This window comes from Staurois parvus, unplaced genomic scaffold, assembly GCF_062004578.1.
Source record: "Staurois parvus isolate SC_StPar_1 unplaced genomic scaffold, SC_StPar_1.0 ptg000292l, whole genome shotgun sequence".
Classification (NCBI taxonomy): Eukaryota; Metazoa; Chordata; class Amphibia; order Anura; family Ranidae; genus Staurois; species Staurois parvus.
This window is the reverse complement of record NW_028318088.1, coordinates 4,671,314-4,688,257: the sequence shown is the minus strand read 5'-3', so window position 1 is coordinate 4,688,257 and position 16,944 is coordinate 4,671,314. Positions and strand designations below refer to the sequence as shown.

The following is a 16,944-nucleotide window of genomic DNA, read 5'->3' as shown; positions in this document are numbered from 1 at the left end:
CTCCTTTTTGGGAGGCATGGTTCACGTCAGCTGATGCTTCTTATGAACAGTATTCTTAAAATGTTTGGATGTCTCTTCAATCAAAGAAGCTCTAAATTACACATTCAAACTCATTTCATTAATTGGACTCCAGATGTGCAAACTATTGACTCCAATCAGCATTTGTTGAACTAATTAGTCTGGGTTCACTGATGTCTTCCTCAAACACTGTGTATGTTTAATGGGTGTGTTCAATAAAAACACAAGAAATTACTATTGTTTGTGTGTTATCAGCTTAAGGATCCTTTCACATGGGCGTTCTGTTTGCTTCATCCATTCAATCGTGTGTTTTTTGTTTTTTTAGAAAATCGGATGAAAAATGGATCAGGACATCAGTTTTTACAACCATTTTACATTTATCTCCATGTACATCCGTTTACATCTGTCTTCCATACATTTTTCATCTACTTACAGTTGTGACCAAAATTATTCAACCCCCACTGAAATTGAGTGTTTTGGCCAGTTTGACATTGCTTTTGATCATTCAGTCATCTTGCTTACATTTACATTAAAGAGGCACTTGTAGGTCAGACAAATATAACATAACAGTTATAATGAAATAACCACAAATGTCTTTTCTGTGCTCACAGCATTATCAGTTTTATTCAACCCCCAAGTGACATTCAATCTTAGTACTTAGTACAGCATCCTTTTACAGTTATAACAGCTTTTAAACGTGAAGCATAGCTTGACACAAGTGTCTTGCAGCGATCTACGGGTATCTTCGCCCATTCTTCATGGGCAAAGGCCTCCAGTTCAGTCACATTCTTAGGCTTGCGCACTGCAACTGCTTTCTTTAAGTCCCACCAGAGGTTCTCAATCGGATTTAAGTCTGGTGACTGCGATGGCCACTCCAAAATGTTCCAGCCTTTCCTCTGCAACCATGCTCTAGTGGACTTGGAGGTATGCTTGGGATCATTGTCCTGTTGAAAGGTCCAACGTCTCCCAAGCCTCAGGTGTGTGACGGACTGCATCACGTTTCCATCCAATATCTCCTGGTACTGAAGAGAATTCATGGTACCTTGCACACGCTGAAGCTTCCCTGTACCTGCAGAAGCAAAACAGCCCCAAAGCATGATTGACCCTCCACCATGCTTCACAGTAGGCAAGGTGTTCTTTTCATCATAGGCCTTGTTCTTCCTCCTCCAAACATAGCGTTGATCCATGGGCCCAAACAGTTCTAATTTTGTTTCATCAGTCCACAGAACACTATCCCACAACTTTTGTGGTTTGTCCACATGGCTTTTGGCATACTGCAGTCGACTCTTCTTATTCTTTGGAGACAGCAAGGGGGTACGCCTGGGAGTTCTGGCACGGAGGCCTTCATTACGCAGTGTGCGTCTTATTGTCTGGGCTGAAACTTCTGTACCCACATCTGACAAATCTTTTCTCAGTTCCTCAGCAGTCACACGGGGACTTCTCTCCACTCTACGCTTCAGGTAGCGCACAGCAGTCGAAGTCAGCATCTTCTTTCTGCCACGACCAGGTAGCGTTTCAACAGTGCCCTTTGCCTTGAATTTGCGAATGATGCTTCCTAAGGTGTCTCTTGGTATGTTTAACATCTTTGCAATCTTCTTATAGCCATTGCCCTTCCTGTGAAGAGAAATCACCTCTTCTCTTGTCTTCCTGGACCATTCTCTTGCCTTCACCATGTTTGTAACCACACCAGTAAATGTCTAGAAGGAGCTGAGTATCACAGTCATTTTAAAGCTGCCTAATTGGTGCTTATTATGCTTGATTGCTGCTCGGTGACATCCACAGGTGTTTTCAATACCTGATGGAAAGCACCTGTATGAACCTCTGTTCTTCAGAGTGGTAGTCTTTAAGGGGTTGAATAATTGTGGCAATGAAGAAACCACATAAGAACCATTTACTACTGTATTACATAAACAATTGATGTCATTTTAGTTGCATTTGGGTAGTTACAACGTCCTTGTAGGATTTGATTCTGAATACAATTCCAAATGTACACTATAGTCCCTAAACCCCTTTACAGCATTGGGGGTTGAATAATTTTGGTCACAACTGTACATCCGTTTTTCATGAGTCATGGAAATTTCTTAAGACACTTTCACAGGGATGTCGTTTCCTTCTAGATTACTATCTGGGTCATAGGTTACATTTTATATTGAAACTTAAAATTGTATTTTTCAGAAAAACTGTTGTAAGCCTGATGTAAACATCCATTTTCTGTCTTTTTTTTTTTTTTTTTTTTTACAGAGCAAAAATAGGCCTTCGTTCCATTTAAAAAAACAGAGGTTAATGGAGGTGGATGTAAACAGAAGATCATCCACTTGCCCATAGGAATACATCGGTGTCCATTTTTTCATCTGTCGATGGACGGATGGAAAATGGACATACGTTCCGTAATGCATTCTCTGCTCCCCCAGCCCTCCTAAATACTTGCCTGAGCCTGCTCTCAATCCAACACTGTGCCCTCCTCACTGGTCATGGAGGCAGCAGCAGGAGCCATTGAAAAAGCTGAAGTGAGAAGCTGATTGGCCAATCAGACCCAATGTACTTAGGCCCCTTTCACACGGGCGTTCCACCAATCAGCTGCTCACTTCAGCTTTTTCAATGGCTCCCGCTGCTGCCTCCATGACTAGTGAGGGGGGCACAGCGTTGGATTGAGAGCAGGCTCAGTCAAGTATTTAGGAGGGCTGGGGTAGCAGAGAATGCATTAGGCCTCATGCACACTGGTCAGTTCTAAACTCTCTTATAAGCCTGGCAACAGCGCTTTGGCAAAAAAAAAAAAAAGCATTTGGGCAGTAAATCAATTTATTCTGGCCATTGAGATTAATTAATGCTCAAATGCTAAACGCGTCTAGGGTTAACATGTGTCTAGATGCATTTACACATGTTTACAGGCATTGTTCTGCCCAAACTCTGCTGCTTCTGGGTGCGCTGGCAGAGATATTTTTTTCCGGCCTCTAAACTCTCCTGCTGCAAAACGCTGCTGAAAAGCCTATGTGTGCATGGACACAGGCCAACATGCAGGGAGTTTAGAGGCAGGTAAAAAAAAAAACAAACAGCTGTAAAAATGTGTGCACGAGGCCTAAAGATATAAAACCCTTCTGCCTTTACTTTACGAAATTAGGAGAATTTACATAAAATAAAGTGGAATAATCCAGGACACTATCAATCATTTTACGTATTCTGTATGTAATGCACAGTGTGCTAGCTATGCAGATTTTCTGACAAAACAACAATCGGCCTAGGTAGCACACTAATCTATAGAATTTTATGGCTTTGAAAATGGAGATGCACAGTTTTTTTTGTTTCTGCTTTTGTTGGATAGTTACATTTATAGCACGCTAAAGAGCTCAACAACTTGTCATGTAACTGTATCCATCATTCTGTTCTCACTTGCACTTTGACATTGTACTCTTCATCAATGCCAACTACCACACTGCAGTGCACATAGTATTATGACGTGTAAATGCTGCAAGCTATCTGTAACACCCCAAAAAAAAAAAAAAAAAGACATTTGGAACACCCTTAGGTTATGTGCAAAAGTGTCTAATCTGAATAACACTACAGAGTTTAAATAAAAGACCTTTATGTATTCTATTCTTTACAGATCCCCTTCACATTCACCCAAACAGATGTGATGGATGGAGACTTTTTTTTTTAAGACCTTGCTTCATTAGCATAAGAATGAAAAGTCTGTGACTCATATTGTTGTTGGCTTTCCTTTTGTATTTATACTAATTGTGGCTTGTAGTCTAGGCATGCATGGGTAAGAGTAAGGTGAGAAATACATCTGCCAATGCTTAATTGGATACCTAAAGTGCCAGGGCTTGCCATATTTCTCATGCAACAGTGACCACTGTTCTGGAAGGATCTGACTGTGCTTGTTTGCAGATTTTAGGTCAGAAAATCTTTGTGCATTAATGAGAATCTCTGACAGCCAATGGTGATTATCTCCACCTAGGAGGTCACAGACGGATTGATCATCCGTTATTTTCAAGTTGGCGGCATTGACTAAGGAGAAGCACCACGCTAGTTAGTCTACCTAATTAGGCTAAGGCTTCTTTCACACAGGCATTTGATCTAGATCCGTCTGTTGGTTTTTCAGACGTTCAAGAATGAACCACAGTGTATGTCTTTGAGTGGGCAGATGTAAACGGATGATTATCTGTTTACATCCTCGTGCATCCATGTTTTTGAATGGAAGGCCCCTTTCACACAGACTGATGTGAAAGATGGATCTAGACTGAATGCCCGTGTGAAAGGGGTCAAACAGCCAATGTCCAGATCAGATGAAACAGAACCAAACCAATGTAAATGGATGCCATTTGTTTGTCTGTTTTTAGGCAAGAAAGATTTTTTGTTTATACTTTTGTCACCTCTGATTGGTTTCTGCAACAACTAAGAAAAAAATGAATGTAAAAACAGATGTAGACTGATGTAAATTAATATAAACTGAAATTAACCGATGTAAATTGATGTAAAATGAAGTGAACTGCAAACTAAGCTAAATTGAACTGAAAACGGACCTGTAAACTGATTAAAACTAAATTAGTTTTTTTCTTTGAAAAAACGTGACTGAACAGATGACATTCGAGTGAAAGGTGCCTAAGGATGTTCCCATTGGATCCACCTATCCAATTTTAGGCGGACTTCATCGGAAATTCTGTTCTCTATGGAGCTGCAGGTGTAAATGGATATGTGTCCGTTTACACCTGCTTACATCCAATCCGATTTGCCAAATAGAGACTGATGAGAATCTGTTCCTCCGCCATTCAGTGGATCGGATGGTAGTCGGGAGCAAATGGACACTAGAAATCCCAGAGGAACCCTCTGCACACTGCTAATTTCCCTTTGCAGCAAACACTGCAATAAAAATAGGGATTTTAAGTTTTCCTACATATTGTAATACTAATAATGTTTAAAGCGGAGTTCCACCAAAAAAAAAAAAATTCAACTCAGCAGCTACAAAAACTGTAGCTGCTGACTTTTAAAATACAGCCACTTACCTGTCCCTCGGTCCAGTGGTGTCTTCAGCACCGCTGGTTTCACCAGCTGTCTTCTCTTCCTGGCACCAACATCTTCAGTGTGGGCACCCGGCTCTGACAGTTTTTCGGCCTCACAGCCAGGTGCCCACTGCGCATGTGCGAGAAGCGCTGTGCTTTGTGAATGGTCCTGTAGTCTTCTGGGACCTGTCACGTGTCCCACAAGACTACAGGGATGGAGGGGGGGTAGGACGACTTTCACTTCCAATCGCCTAGGCGATCACAGCAGAAGTGGAAGTGGGTACCTGTCAAATTCGGGTACCTGCTCCCCAAAGGTGCCAATCCTTAATGGGAAGTGGGGCACAAAGGCTTAAAGCGGAACTTCCCCTTTTGGGTGGAGCTCCGCTTTAAGCTGGCCAACTGCCTCAAAGCAATCCCTCTATGGCCAATCCTACTCTGCTCTGCCAACGCAAATGCTTCTGTGGACACAATGACAATCTGGGGCAGACAAACACAAAATGGGGGAGAGCTACTAGGTTCAGGTCTGGGTAAAGACCTGCTATACAACAGAAACAATATACACCTGTGCTCAAATCCCAATAGCTTGTACATGCATTTATCCATCAGGAGCTAAAGGGGTGTAGCCACATGTTAACAGTAGAAATCCCAGAGGAACCCTCTGCACACTGCATTAGAGATAGGTATTTTTAGTTCATACATATTGCAATACATGTTTAAGCTGGCCAACTGCTTCAAAGTAATTCCTCTATTTTTTTAATATATTTAGCCCTCCTGTGGGCAAGCAGCAGGGTTTACTTTTTTCTATTCCTCCCATTGACACCCATGATGGGGCACTATTCCTCCCATTGACACCCATGATGGGGCACTATTCCTCCCATTGACACCCATGATGGGGCACTATTCCTCCCATTGACACCCATGATGGGGCACGATTCCTCCTATGACACCCATGATGGGGCACGATTCCTCCTATGACACCCATGATGGGGCACGATTCCTCCTATGACACCCATGATGGGGCACGATTCCTCCTATGGCACCAATGATGGGGCACGATTCCTCCTATGACACCCATGATGGGGCACGATTCCTCCTATGACACCCATGATGGGGCACGATTCCTCCTCTGACACCCATGATGGGGCACGATTCCTCCCATTGACACCAACGATGGGGCATTATTCCTCCCCCTAAAATTAACGATGGGACACTGTTTACTCCCACTTACGCCAGGACATTTTCTTCTCCCACTGGCCACAGTCCGGCCCCCAAAAAGTTGAAGGACAGTAAATTGACTAACTACAGGCTCAGCCTCCCTGCCTTTCCCATAGAGCCTACATGTTGCCACACCCCAGCTGTCTATTGGCCACCAGGTTCGCTGTATGTTACTGACTTCCCTCTTTCATAGCTTCCTGGGAAGTGTAGTTCTTCCTCAGCCCGTATACAGTGTTGCGCTTTACCCACAGACAACTACACATCCGGAGGGGGGCCAGATGACAGGTAGTACACTCGCAACCCTTATCTCCATTACTCCGACCGCTGCTTCCAACCGGGGCTGGAAGTGTCTGCCAAATCCCTGCCTGTTCTCCAGAGCCTGTGGGCACCACTACACTCCTACCAGAGCCAGGCCTGTCATTGTTTCACCTCACACTGCAGGCAGCCTAATCGCCATGAGATCCTGGTGTCCACTCCATGGAGGATGAGACACGGAGCCAGAGCCAGGAGGATGAGACATGGAGCTAGGAGGACAAGACACTATAGGACCCCATGGATTATTGACACACAGCCTACCTATGCACTTGTACTGAGCACCCAAGTGCTTCTTTGAATGAGGGTAACCTGAAAGAAATCAGTTTTTCTCAATGGGACCGATGCCTTATTTACTTGCTCAGCAGATGTACTTCTGCTGAAACGTTGAGAGCCTGACACTCCCCTTTCCTCATGAGCACACAATTGGTGCTCGTTGCACTGCAAGGTCTCTCCCCTCCCTGCTAGTCCCCGAGTGTTTTGGTAAAATTGTTTTTTTATCAGGACAAGTAGATTGGGACTCCAATTTAGTTCCTTGGACAAGTAGTTTTTTTTTTTTTTTTTTTTTAATTTCCACACCCCTGATGGATTTAATTAATTTATATATTGAATTTAAATGTATTATATACCATGGAGAATGCAACAGGAGTAGGAACATGCAACTGTTTGCTGTAACTGCTTATAAAGTGTGATCTGAAGCTTGGTGTCTATTTGTTATTGTATCTGGTACATCTAACACTCCCCTCCCCCCAGACTGACAATGCTGCTGTCTAAAAGTTCCCCCTGTGCTCTTTCATCCAGAGCAGGGGCACCTCAATACAGGAGGTGTGTTACTGGCTAAATCACCAGGTGAGAACCAAGAGAAAAAAAGCCAAAAAAGAAAACGAATGCAGCCACCATATCTAAGGATTGGTAAGCTGAAATATATTACATTTTAGGTTTAATGCTACTTTAAAGTGGTTGTAAACCCTTACTTATACACACTCAAGTGGCTGCCTCAGGTAAAACACAGATGACACAAGTCCTCCTACATACCTACATAAGTTGTACCTCCTTTATGTGTAGTCCTCTTTCCTCTACAGCTGTGCAAAGTACAGAATTTAGGCAGCTTTTCTGAGCTCCTCTGCTCTGAGTGGATGGAAAGGACAACACAGTATCAATATAGACAGCTGAGACTGTCAATCACACTGGTGTGTGTGTGTGTGTGTGTGTGTGTGTGTGTGTGTGTGTGTGTGTGTGTGTGCGTGCGTGCGCAAGACTGCATTACCTGTCATGCAGATGGAGGGAAATTATAATCAGCACTTTAGATTGAGACAAGTACACACTATATAAGACTATCCATTGTTCTTTTTTCATTTAAGAGGTTTACATCACTTTAAAGCGCCATCTTAAAGCAGAACTGAAGTCAAAAACAGCGAGCAGGCAGGCTTTTATTGTAGAAGAGACAAGCACTGTGTCATCTTTAATAAAATGCCCCTACCTGCCATCTCCTCTGGCACTGTAAACTAAGCTGTGTATGCGCAGTTCAGCTTATAGTGCAGGGCCAGTCTCCAAGTGCTGTGATGTTGGCCTCCTGTGCATGTGCAGTAGTGACTTCATTCCCTGACGGCCAATGAAGAAGCAGGAAGACCGGCACTCAGAAGAAGATGCTGACGCAAGACTGTTGGACAGGTAAGTATGGAGACTTTAGTTCCCCTTTAACCCCCTATAGATTACAGTTGAACCTCTCCATAGATTATGGTTGATATGTCTCTGCACATATGATCACCAGCTATTTGAGAGCTTAAAAGTTCAGTTAAGAGTTGGCACAAGCACACTGGCAACTGTGAAAGTTATTACCAGTGGCATTCCATGAATGAGACTGTTTTTGGAAACAGTCAAATCAGTGGGTTTAGTTCCACTTCAAAGTGATCCTATGGGGTCTAAACTAAAGTACTGGCAGCCTGTAAAACAAGATTCTGTACTCTTACTTTTCTGGTGGCCTGTTTGTTAAAAATCCATTGTTTCTGATCCACAGCTGCTGTAGGTTTCTGACACATCTTGTGCTGAATGCCTGCTACTTTGTCTTGTGCTGTGGTTCTTCCTGCCTGCTCCAATGTCAATACAGAATGTACGTGTCAGTGAGAGGAACTACAGCACACCGTGGGGAAGCAGGTATTCCACTGTTGGTTAAAAACAATAGAATTCCAAACATGCAGTAGGAGATAAAGCTTTATTTCAAACAATAAACTTAATTTGTTAAGCAATAACCCTCATCATGTGCCACTACAGCCAATATTCTCAGCATTGACAGCCAATGATAGCTGGAAATAATGATTGTTATGAAAAAAAGGTGTTATAAAATTAGTAAATTAAGCCTATTAGCTAATGGATTCTAAACAATAAACCGTCTATTACATGCAGTCCATTCAGTGGCAATCTGTTCTTATCACCAAATTAAATCACCTTCAGGGAAGGGACGTTGTGTTACTGTACAGTGTTTGATCATTTGTATATTAACAGCAGTTTTTTTCTTTAAAAATAAAGCATTTTGGAATATCTATGCTATTGTCCTGTACTTAATTTGGAGGAGTTTGGGAGCACCTTTCTTTATGTATAATAAAGTGTTAATAAACCCATGACCCTGCATTCACTATGTTTGCTCTCCCACAGTACACAGAACATGGAAGTACAATTATTTTAGTAAATATACAGTGCTTAATAGCCATTTCTCATTACCAGTTAGAGCAGTCTTGTGACTTCTATCAGTGTTCAGCAGAGCACTGGTTAAAGCTTGTAGGAGGAGTTTTCTTTGTGCTCTAGGAGGATGCAGGAACCCTGACCTCTGTCTGGACAGTGCTGATCACATGCACTCTCCCAAGCAAAAAAAAAAACAAACCTCTAGCAATACACACCAAACTGAGCATGTGCAGAGTGTCTCCACATGATATGTTTTATCAGAAGATAAGAGGGGGACACTGGAAGAAGGGGAGGATCAGAGCAGTCAGGATCAATCAGCCTTTTCACACAGTACTGAGGATTAACCCCTTAGGCTCCACAGGGAGTATATCGAGCATGCTTTACTGCATATACAGACTGATTTTACTGTTGTGGGTTTAGTAACACTTTAAGCGGTTGTCTGCATTGCTGCGATATCCTTCTTCAGCGATTTGTTTTATACTGGTACTGGCTGCAGTGTGATTTTTGACCCTGATCCCTCTGTTGACATCTGCTTTGGGTAGACTGGCCTACAGGTTTTTCAGTTAATTATCAAGTTGAGCAAATAACCAATCAATATCTGAAATTAGTTGTGAATTTGAAAACATTGTTTCTATGAATGTTTAATGTGGCAGGAATGTTAAAATGATTGTAAACCCTCACCTTGTAAAACAACCCATTCAATTTAAAACAAAAATGAAAGGTAACACATTTGTGTATAGATATATAAAACATTAGCAATACCTTTTTTCCCTTGTGAACACATTCCCTCTGTTCTGACCCAGTCTGTGGATGGACAGTGAATGAGTGACAGCAGCACAGTGATGAGTTATCTTTCTTTTCACTTTACTCTTTTTTCCTACAAGAATGTTCAATGCACACTCATACTATGAGGTTTATTTACTAAAGCTGGTTCCCTCAGACTCTTGTACACGTCTGCATAGAAGCCAATCAGCTTCCAGGTTTTATTGCTAAAGCTTAATTGAACAAGCTGAGGTTATAAGCTGATTGACTACCATGCACAGCTGCACCACATTCTGAGATTCAGCTTTAGTAAATCTCCCCCTGTATGTTTTGCAGCGCAACTTATTGGCTCCCAGTGTTGTTCTCTTTAAACTCTGAGGCTCCATGTATACCAGTTGCTGAAATAAACAACATAAAAACTGCTCAATATTAGCCTTTTTCTGGTGTTTCTCCATTTTTGTGTTGTTAGGGAGCAGACCATCAAGCTGTGTCCTTAATCGATAACTCATCAGCTGAATCTAAACAAAAGAATTGTTGGCAACTAAAACCTAAGGGTCTGGTATGGATTTGGGGGGGAACCACTACACCTTCTTTCTTTTTTTTTTTTTCTTTCTTTTTTTTTTTTTTTTTCATGTTGGCATGGGGTTCCCCTCAAAATCCATATCAGCCCTTTGGGTCCAAAATGTAAAAAAAAATGGCTTGGGGTCCTCCCCAAAATCCATACCTGACCCTTATCCTAGCATGCAACCTGGCAGGCCAGGAAAAGGGGGACCGGCTATTCACTGCTTGTTAAGGATTCCGGCAGCCACACGCTAAGAAAAAACGCTGGAAACTTGCTCTTAGCAGTGGTTAGCAGCCTTTAGCAGATTTTCTCTGCTAGCAAATTTCTCCCAAATATGCAAAGAGTTTTTTTTTCTGCTCCTAAATGCTGAAGCTTATAAACTGCCACTAGACTAAGGCAGGCCATAGATGGGACGTTTATTGTTGGCCAATAAACAAAAAATCGGTTGTTGCTGCCACCAATGCTTACAAAAAACAGCCTTTTTCGTAGATTTTCCAGCATGACCGATAAAAAGAAACAACAAGCTCTGCGAAAATTGGCCGACGACATTGCCCCACTAACGGTGTGAATATCAGCCTATTTTTCGTTCGACCGACAATTCGGTCGATAAACGTCCCGTCTATGGCCTGCATAAAATAGTGTGCGTGTGCAATTTCACCTTATCCTTTTTTTAACCATCCATCCCCCTGAGTGAGCCCATCTAGTAAAATACCTACCTTCCTTCCCATATCTGTGATCTTCACTCCTAGGAAACATCCTGGCTGGCTCCTGTTTCAACTGCACATATATGCCGTGGCCCAATTAATTTCTCTGCATGAGCTGCACTTCACTGGACGGCTGGAAGCCACCATGAATAGAACTAGACCACAGGGACTGCTGGCAGTGTGGATTACTAGAACACAAATTCCCTAGAAGTTGATAATTTACAAAAGGTATTAGTCCGATGACCAGTTAAAGTAGCGATATCTAAAAATAGAGAGACAGTGATGAAAACATGACACAGGTTCTAACCCTGTCCAAAACTAAAAAAAATGTTGCCTTTACATATACTTTTATCTATTTGTAAGGTAAAAGTATCTGTTGACATTGGAGGATATTTGTACATGGCTATGGGTTCCATTCGTTCTCAGCAAGCATCCAATCGTATAGAACTAGGACTGTGGAGACAAATGAATTGTCAAGAGGCGACATTGGTCGGCATTGTTGATGAACATATGCTTCCTCTTTCATACGTTCCTCTGAGATGTCTATACATCTATGGTAAGCCTTCTAGAAGTTGAGTTCTCCTTTTTATGATGACAGTGGTGCTAACACAGAAAAATTAGAACAAAGAAAGTGGTCTTTGTTGCTTATAGTAGCCAGTCAAATCCCAGCTGTCATTTTCTAGAGCAGAACAAAACCCTACACTCTGATTGCTGTAGGCAGCCCTGTCACATTCCCGTTTGTCAGTTTTTTTTTCAACACGATGCTTAGAGAACTTCATATATGAAAGTGCATCTACCAGTGTGGGGGTAGAACAGACCAGTTACTGGCAGCAACGTCTGTTTCTTTATTCCAGGCACTTATTTCATGTTATTGAAAACCAGTGTTATTGTTGGCTATGGCAATTACCTTTTGTATTTCAGATATTGCTTCTTCTTTATTTCTGCAGAGTTTATGGAAGATTGTGTGTAATCACTGTGACCACTGTTATATCTTTCAAACATATACCTAGTGAAAATGTTTGTTTTAAGAGAGGAGGCATAATGTAAAAATGATCTTGCTTTTATTATTAAAGTTTATGTCCAGAAAACCATTTTCATCCTTTGCATGGGAAAGGGTTAGAGCCCCTGGCAAGTTTTACGGCTATCAGGTGCTCTGTTCGGTAGATTTACCCTTAGCTCCTGTGCTGCCAATAACATTTTATTACATAAGAAGTTAAGAGTTAGTTTAATATGGGCACTCCACATATTAACATGCATATACCTTGGTTTAACATATCTGTGAGCATTTGACCACATAAACAAAGACTAAAACCCTAAGTTAATGTTCTTAAATGCTTTTAATTAGGCAACTGTTCATTAGGCAAGTCCTACTCTGACCTGATGTCCTGCACTAGCACTGCCCATAGATTAAATTGTGCTCTCAGAGGGATTATTACTTATATGGAGGAATAATGAGATTTGTTCTGTAAGCTGTGATTTCACGCTATCTCAAAAATCTCCAGCTGTGTTGTATCTCTCACTGACTTTGTTTTGTGCCTACAATAGAATAGGAATTATTAAACAAAAACGCTCACTTGTCCTCATTCATATCTGCTCTGTCCTTAGGAAGCTTTGCAGAGGATCATCACAACGCTTGCCAACAAAAATGATGAAATACAGAACTTTATTGACACATTAAGTCATGTACTTAAAGGCGTGCAGGTAAGTGGCTAATCTGTATTACTTTTATTTAGTATTAAAGCGGTAGTAAACTCTGCTTTCTGATTTCTACCTACAGGTAAGTAGATTTGCCTGTAGGTACAGTAAATGTTTAGGAGATATTTACTGTAGTAGCAGCTGGTGATGTCAGTGGCGCATACACACTGTGCCCTCAGTGGACAGCCTGCCAGAAGGAAAACCGAGTGAAGATGGAAGTCCTGCCAGCGGTATGAGCATGCCACTGGAGGGCTTCGTTTTAAGGTAAGTTGTCATAATGTTCTAATATGTACCAACAGATTATGACATTATCCTGCAGGGGCCCACTTTTTTTTTGGGCAGTTTACTTCCACTTTTTAACATAAATATGATTAATTGTACTGCTGTCTAGGAAGTACAACAAACTCTCCAGGTATCTTAACACAATAAAATGTTGTATGTGACTTTTGCATGCATGCAGCACTCGCTCATCATGCACGGTGAGCAAATAAAATATCTTTTACGTTCATTGACGGACACAGCTCTTCTGAATCTTTATAGCACCACCTACAGGAGTAAGACACTGTCCAAGAAGAACACAGTACCACCTATGGGCAGTCCCCTCTAGTACAAAACCCTCTCTGCTATAGGAAATCCAGTTCTTTTACTTCGTGTTTAGGAGTAAGCGCCTGGTTCCCTGCTGGTACCTGTGGTTCTATAGCTTTTTTTTTTTCTTCTTTCTTTTTCCTGGGATTTTTCCTATGGAGATCTTCTATCAACAGGGTGCTATGCGATATGCTGGATAACCTAGATCCAGTGGTCACCCCAATCTGGCTATAGAAAGTGTGCAGACCTTTAGCTAAGCACTGGGTCGACCACGATAAAGCCCAATCCTGGACCGGGGCAGTCAGCAAATTAAACACCTCACAGGAACACATATAGCAGGGCGCCAGAGTCTGTGTCTGTGCTGTCACCCTGGCCAACAGCACCCCCACTTCTGTGGAAAGGAGAATCTGTCATAGCACACCTTATCCTCTGTTTCTCCCCCACCTGTCCCTTCCAGGCTGCCTGGAGCTTGGCAGCCTGGGTTACCCTGAGTATTCCTGGGTGTAAAGGGGGCTTGCTCTGTCCCACTGAGGGTTTTGTGTGGGTTTCCCCCCCTCCTAAGATCTGGGAAGCCACATGGCAGCCGACATGTATTCTGCATCAGCCATTTTCCCAGAGATCTTCTGGCCATGTTTTTGAGAAAAGTTGGGCAGCCATTTTGCGATGGACTATTCCCATAGTCATGCATAGGAACCAGCTGAGGATATGCATGGCGGCCTATTTATTGTAGCCACGTGGCAGCAACCATCTTGCCTGAACCTAATTTCTCAGCAGGTTCGCTGGCCAGTCCTTAGGACACAACTTGATGGGAAAATTCATATAAACTGTGATATAATTATACAAAATGACATATAAAATAAGCACAAATAATAGCACTACCCTTAAGTAGAATAAAAAAATACATAAATCATTAAATCCACCACCAAATAAGTGCATGAATGTGATAAGACATACAGTCAGGTCCATATATACTGGGACATCGACACAATTCTAACATTTTTGGCTCTATACACCACCACAATGGATTTGAAATGAAACGAACAAGATGTGCTTTAACTGCAGACTGTCAGCTTTAATTTGAGGGTATTTACATGCAAATCAGGTGAACGGTGTAGGAATTACATCAGTTTTGCATATGTGCCTCCCACTTGTTAAGGGACCAAAAGTAATGGGACAGAATAATAATCATAAATCAAACTTTCACTTTTTAATACTTAGTTGCAAATCCTTTGCAGTCAATTACAGCCTGAAGTCTGGAACGCATAGATATAACCAGACGCTGGGTTTCATCCCTGGTGATGCTCTGCCAGGCCTCTACTGCAACTCTCTTCAGTTCCTGCTTGTTCTTGGGGCATTTTCCCTTCAGTTTTGTCTTCAGCAAGTGAAATGCATGCTCAATCGGATTCAGGTCAGGTGATTGACTTGGCCATTGCATAACATTCCACTTCTTTCCCTTAAAAAACTCTTTGGTTGCTTTTGCAGTATGCTTTGGGTCATTGTCCATCTGCACTGTGAAGCGGAGTCCAATGAGTTCTGAAGCATTTGGCTGAATATGAGCAGATAATATTGCCCGAAACACTTCAGAATTCATCCTGCTGCTTCTGTCAGCAGTCACATCATCAATAAATACAAGAGAACCAGTTCCATTGGCAGCCATACATGCCCACACCATGACACTACCACCACCATGCTTCACTGATGAGGTGGTATGCTTCGGATCATGAGCAGTTCCTTTCCTTCTCCATACTCTTCTCTTCCCATCACTCTGGTACAAGTTGATCTTGGTCTCATCTGTCCATAGGATGTTGTTCCAGAACTGTGAAGACTTTTTTAGATGTCGTTTGGCAAACTCTAATCTGGCCTTCCTGTTTTTGAGGCTCACCGATGGTTTACATCTTGTGGTGAACCCTCTGTATTCACTCTGGTGAAGTCTTCTCTTGATTGTTGACTTTGACACACATACACCTACCTCCTGGAGAGTGTTCTTGATCTGGCCAACTGTTGTGAAGGGTGTTTTCTTCACCAGGGAAAGAATTCTTCGGTCATCCACCACAGTTGTTTTCCGTGGTCTTCCGGGTCTTTTGGTGTTGCTGAGCTCACCGGTGCGTTCCTTCTTTTTAAGAATGTTCCAAACAGTTGTTTTGGCCACGCCTAATGTTTTTGCTATCTCTCTGATGGGTTTGTTTTGTTTTTTCAGCCTAATGATGGCTTCCTTCACTGATGGTGACAGCTCTTTGGATCTCATCTTGAGAGTTGACAGCAACAGATTCCAAATGCAAATAGCACACTTGAAATGAAATCTGGACCTTTTATCTGCTCATTGTAATTGGGATAATGAGGGAATAACACACACCTGGCCATGGAACAGCTGAGAAGCCAATTGTCCCATTACTTTTGGTCCTTTAACAAGTGGGAGGCACATATGCAAACTGTTGTAATCCCCACACCGTTCACCTGATTTGCATGTAAATACCCTCAAATTAAAGCTGACAGTCTGCAGTTAAAGCACATCTTGTTCGTTTCATTTCAAATCCATTGTGGTGGTGTATAGAGCCAAAAATTTTAGCATTGTGTCGATGTCCCAATATTTATGGACCTGACTGTATATCAAATTAAGGGTCCTCATAGAGTCCATTCAATAAAGTCCATGCGCAAAAAATTGCTTATGAGCCTCAACAAATGAAGCTATGAAGTCTTCCTTCACCAGAGAAAATTCAGTGTGTTAACACCCCATCAAATTGAACACTCACCAAAAGCTGGTGATAAACCAGCATATCAATGTAAACCAGCCCTCCTCTGCTCAGCTCCACCTTATGGATATCCAAACAGCTCAAAGCTGGTGATAGACCAGCGTATCACTATTAGCCCAGCACTCCACAGTTCAGCTCCAGCTTAGAAATATCCAGACAGCTCCATATAGTACATGCAGATATAAAAGATACTCGCCATAGTGCAATAACATATAACAAAATTTATTCAAATAATCCCCCCATAAAATACACTCACATTGAGTACAAAAATATCCAGCATTTGTATAAAAGTGCAACACAAGAGCTTCCAGCCCTCTCAGCAGCATCTCGCCTGCCTGCAATCAAGATGGCGTTGTCGCGGTCACGTGATCCCGACACGTGGGTTGGCGTGCGTGGTGACGTCACTGACAAACCACACTCTAATGCGTTTTGTCATATGACTTCATCTGAGGGAGTGGCAAACAATACGTGGAGCGTATAAGAAGAAGGGAAGTAGATTAAATGGGATCTATAATTTGAGTGGGGTTCAACTTTCTCATTAAGAAATTAATATCTTGAATACAGGATTGAAATGTGCCATTAAATGACTTATTAATAAATTTGATGTCTATATTGATATGCATAAGTATATTAGAAAATTAAATATGAAAAAATATTTCTTAGGG

At 42.0% G+C, this 16,944-nt stretch overlaps 1 protein-coding gene across 4 annotated transcripts in view; it reads left to right on the top strand.

Annotated features, from left to right (window-relative positions):
* The window catches only part of FSD1L (fibronectin type III and SPRY domain containing 1 like), a 129,599-nt gene that overhangs the window by 31,310 nt on the left and 81,345 nt on the right, over positions 1-16,944 (top strand). For all 4 annotated transcript variants that reach the window (XM_089682618.1, XM_089682616.1, XM_089682615.1 and 1 more), the window contains exon 2: positions 12,855-12,950. In XM_089682618.1, coding sequence (XP_089538744.1) covers positions 12,855-12,950 — 96 coding nt within the window. The remainder of the gene's footprint in view (positions 1-12,854; positions 12,951-16,944) is intronic.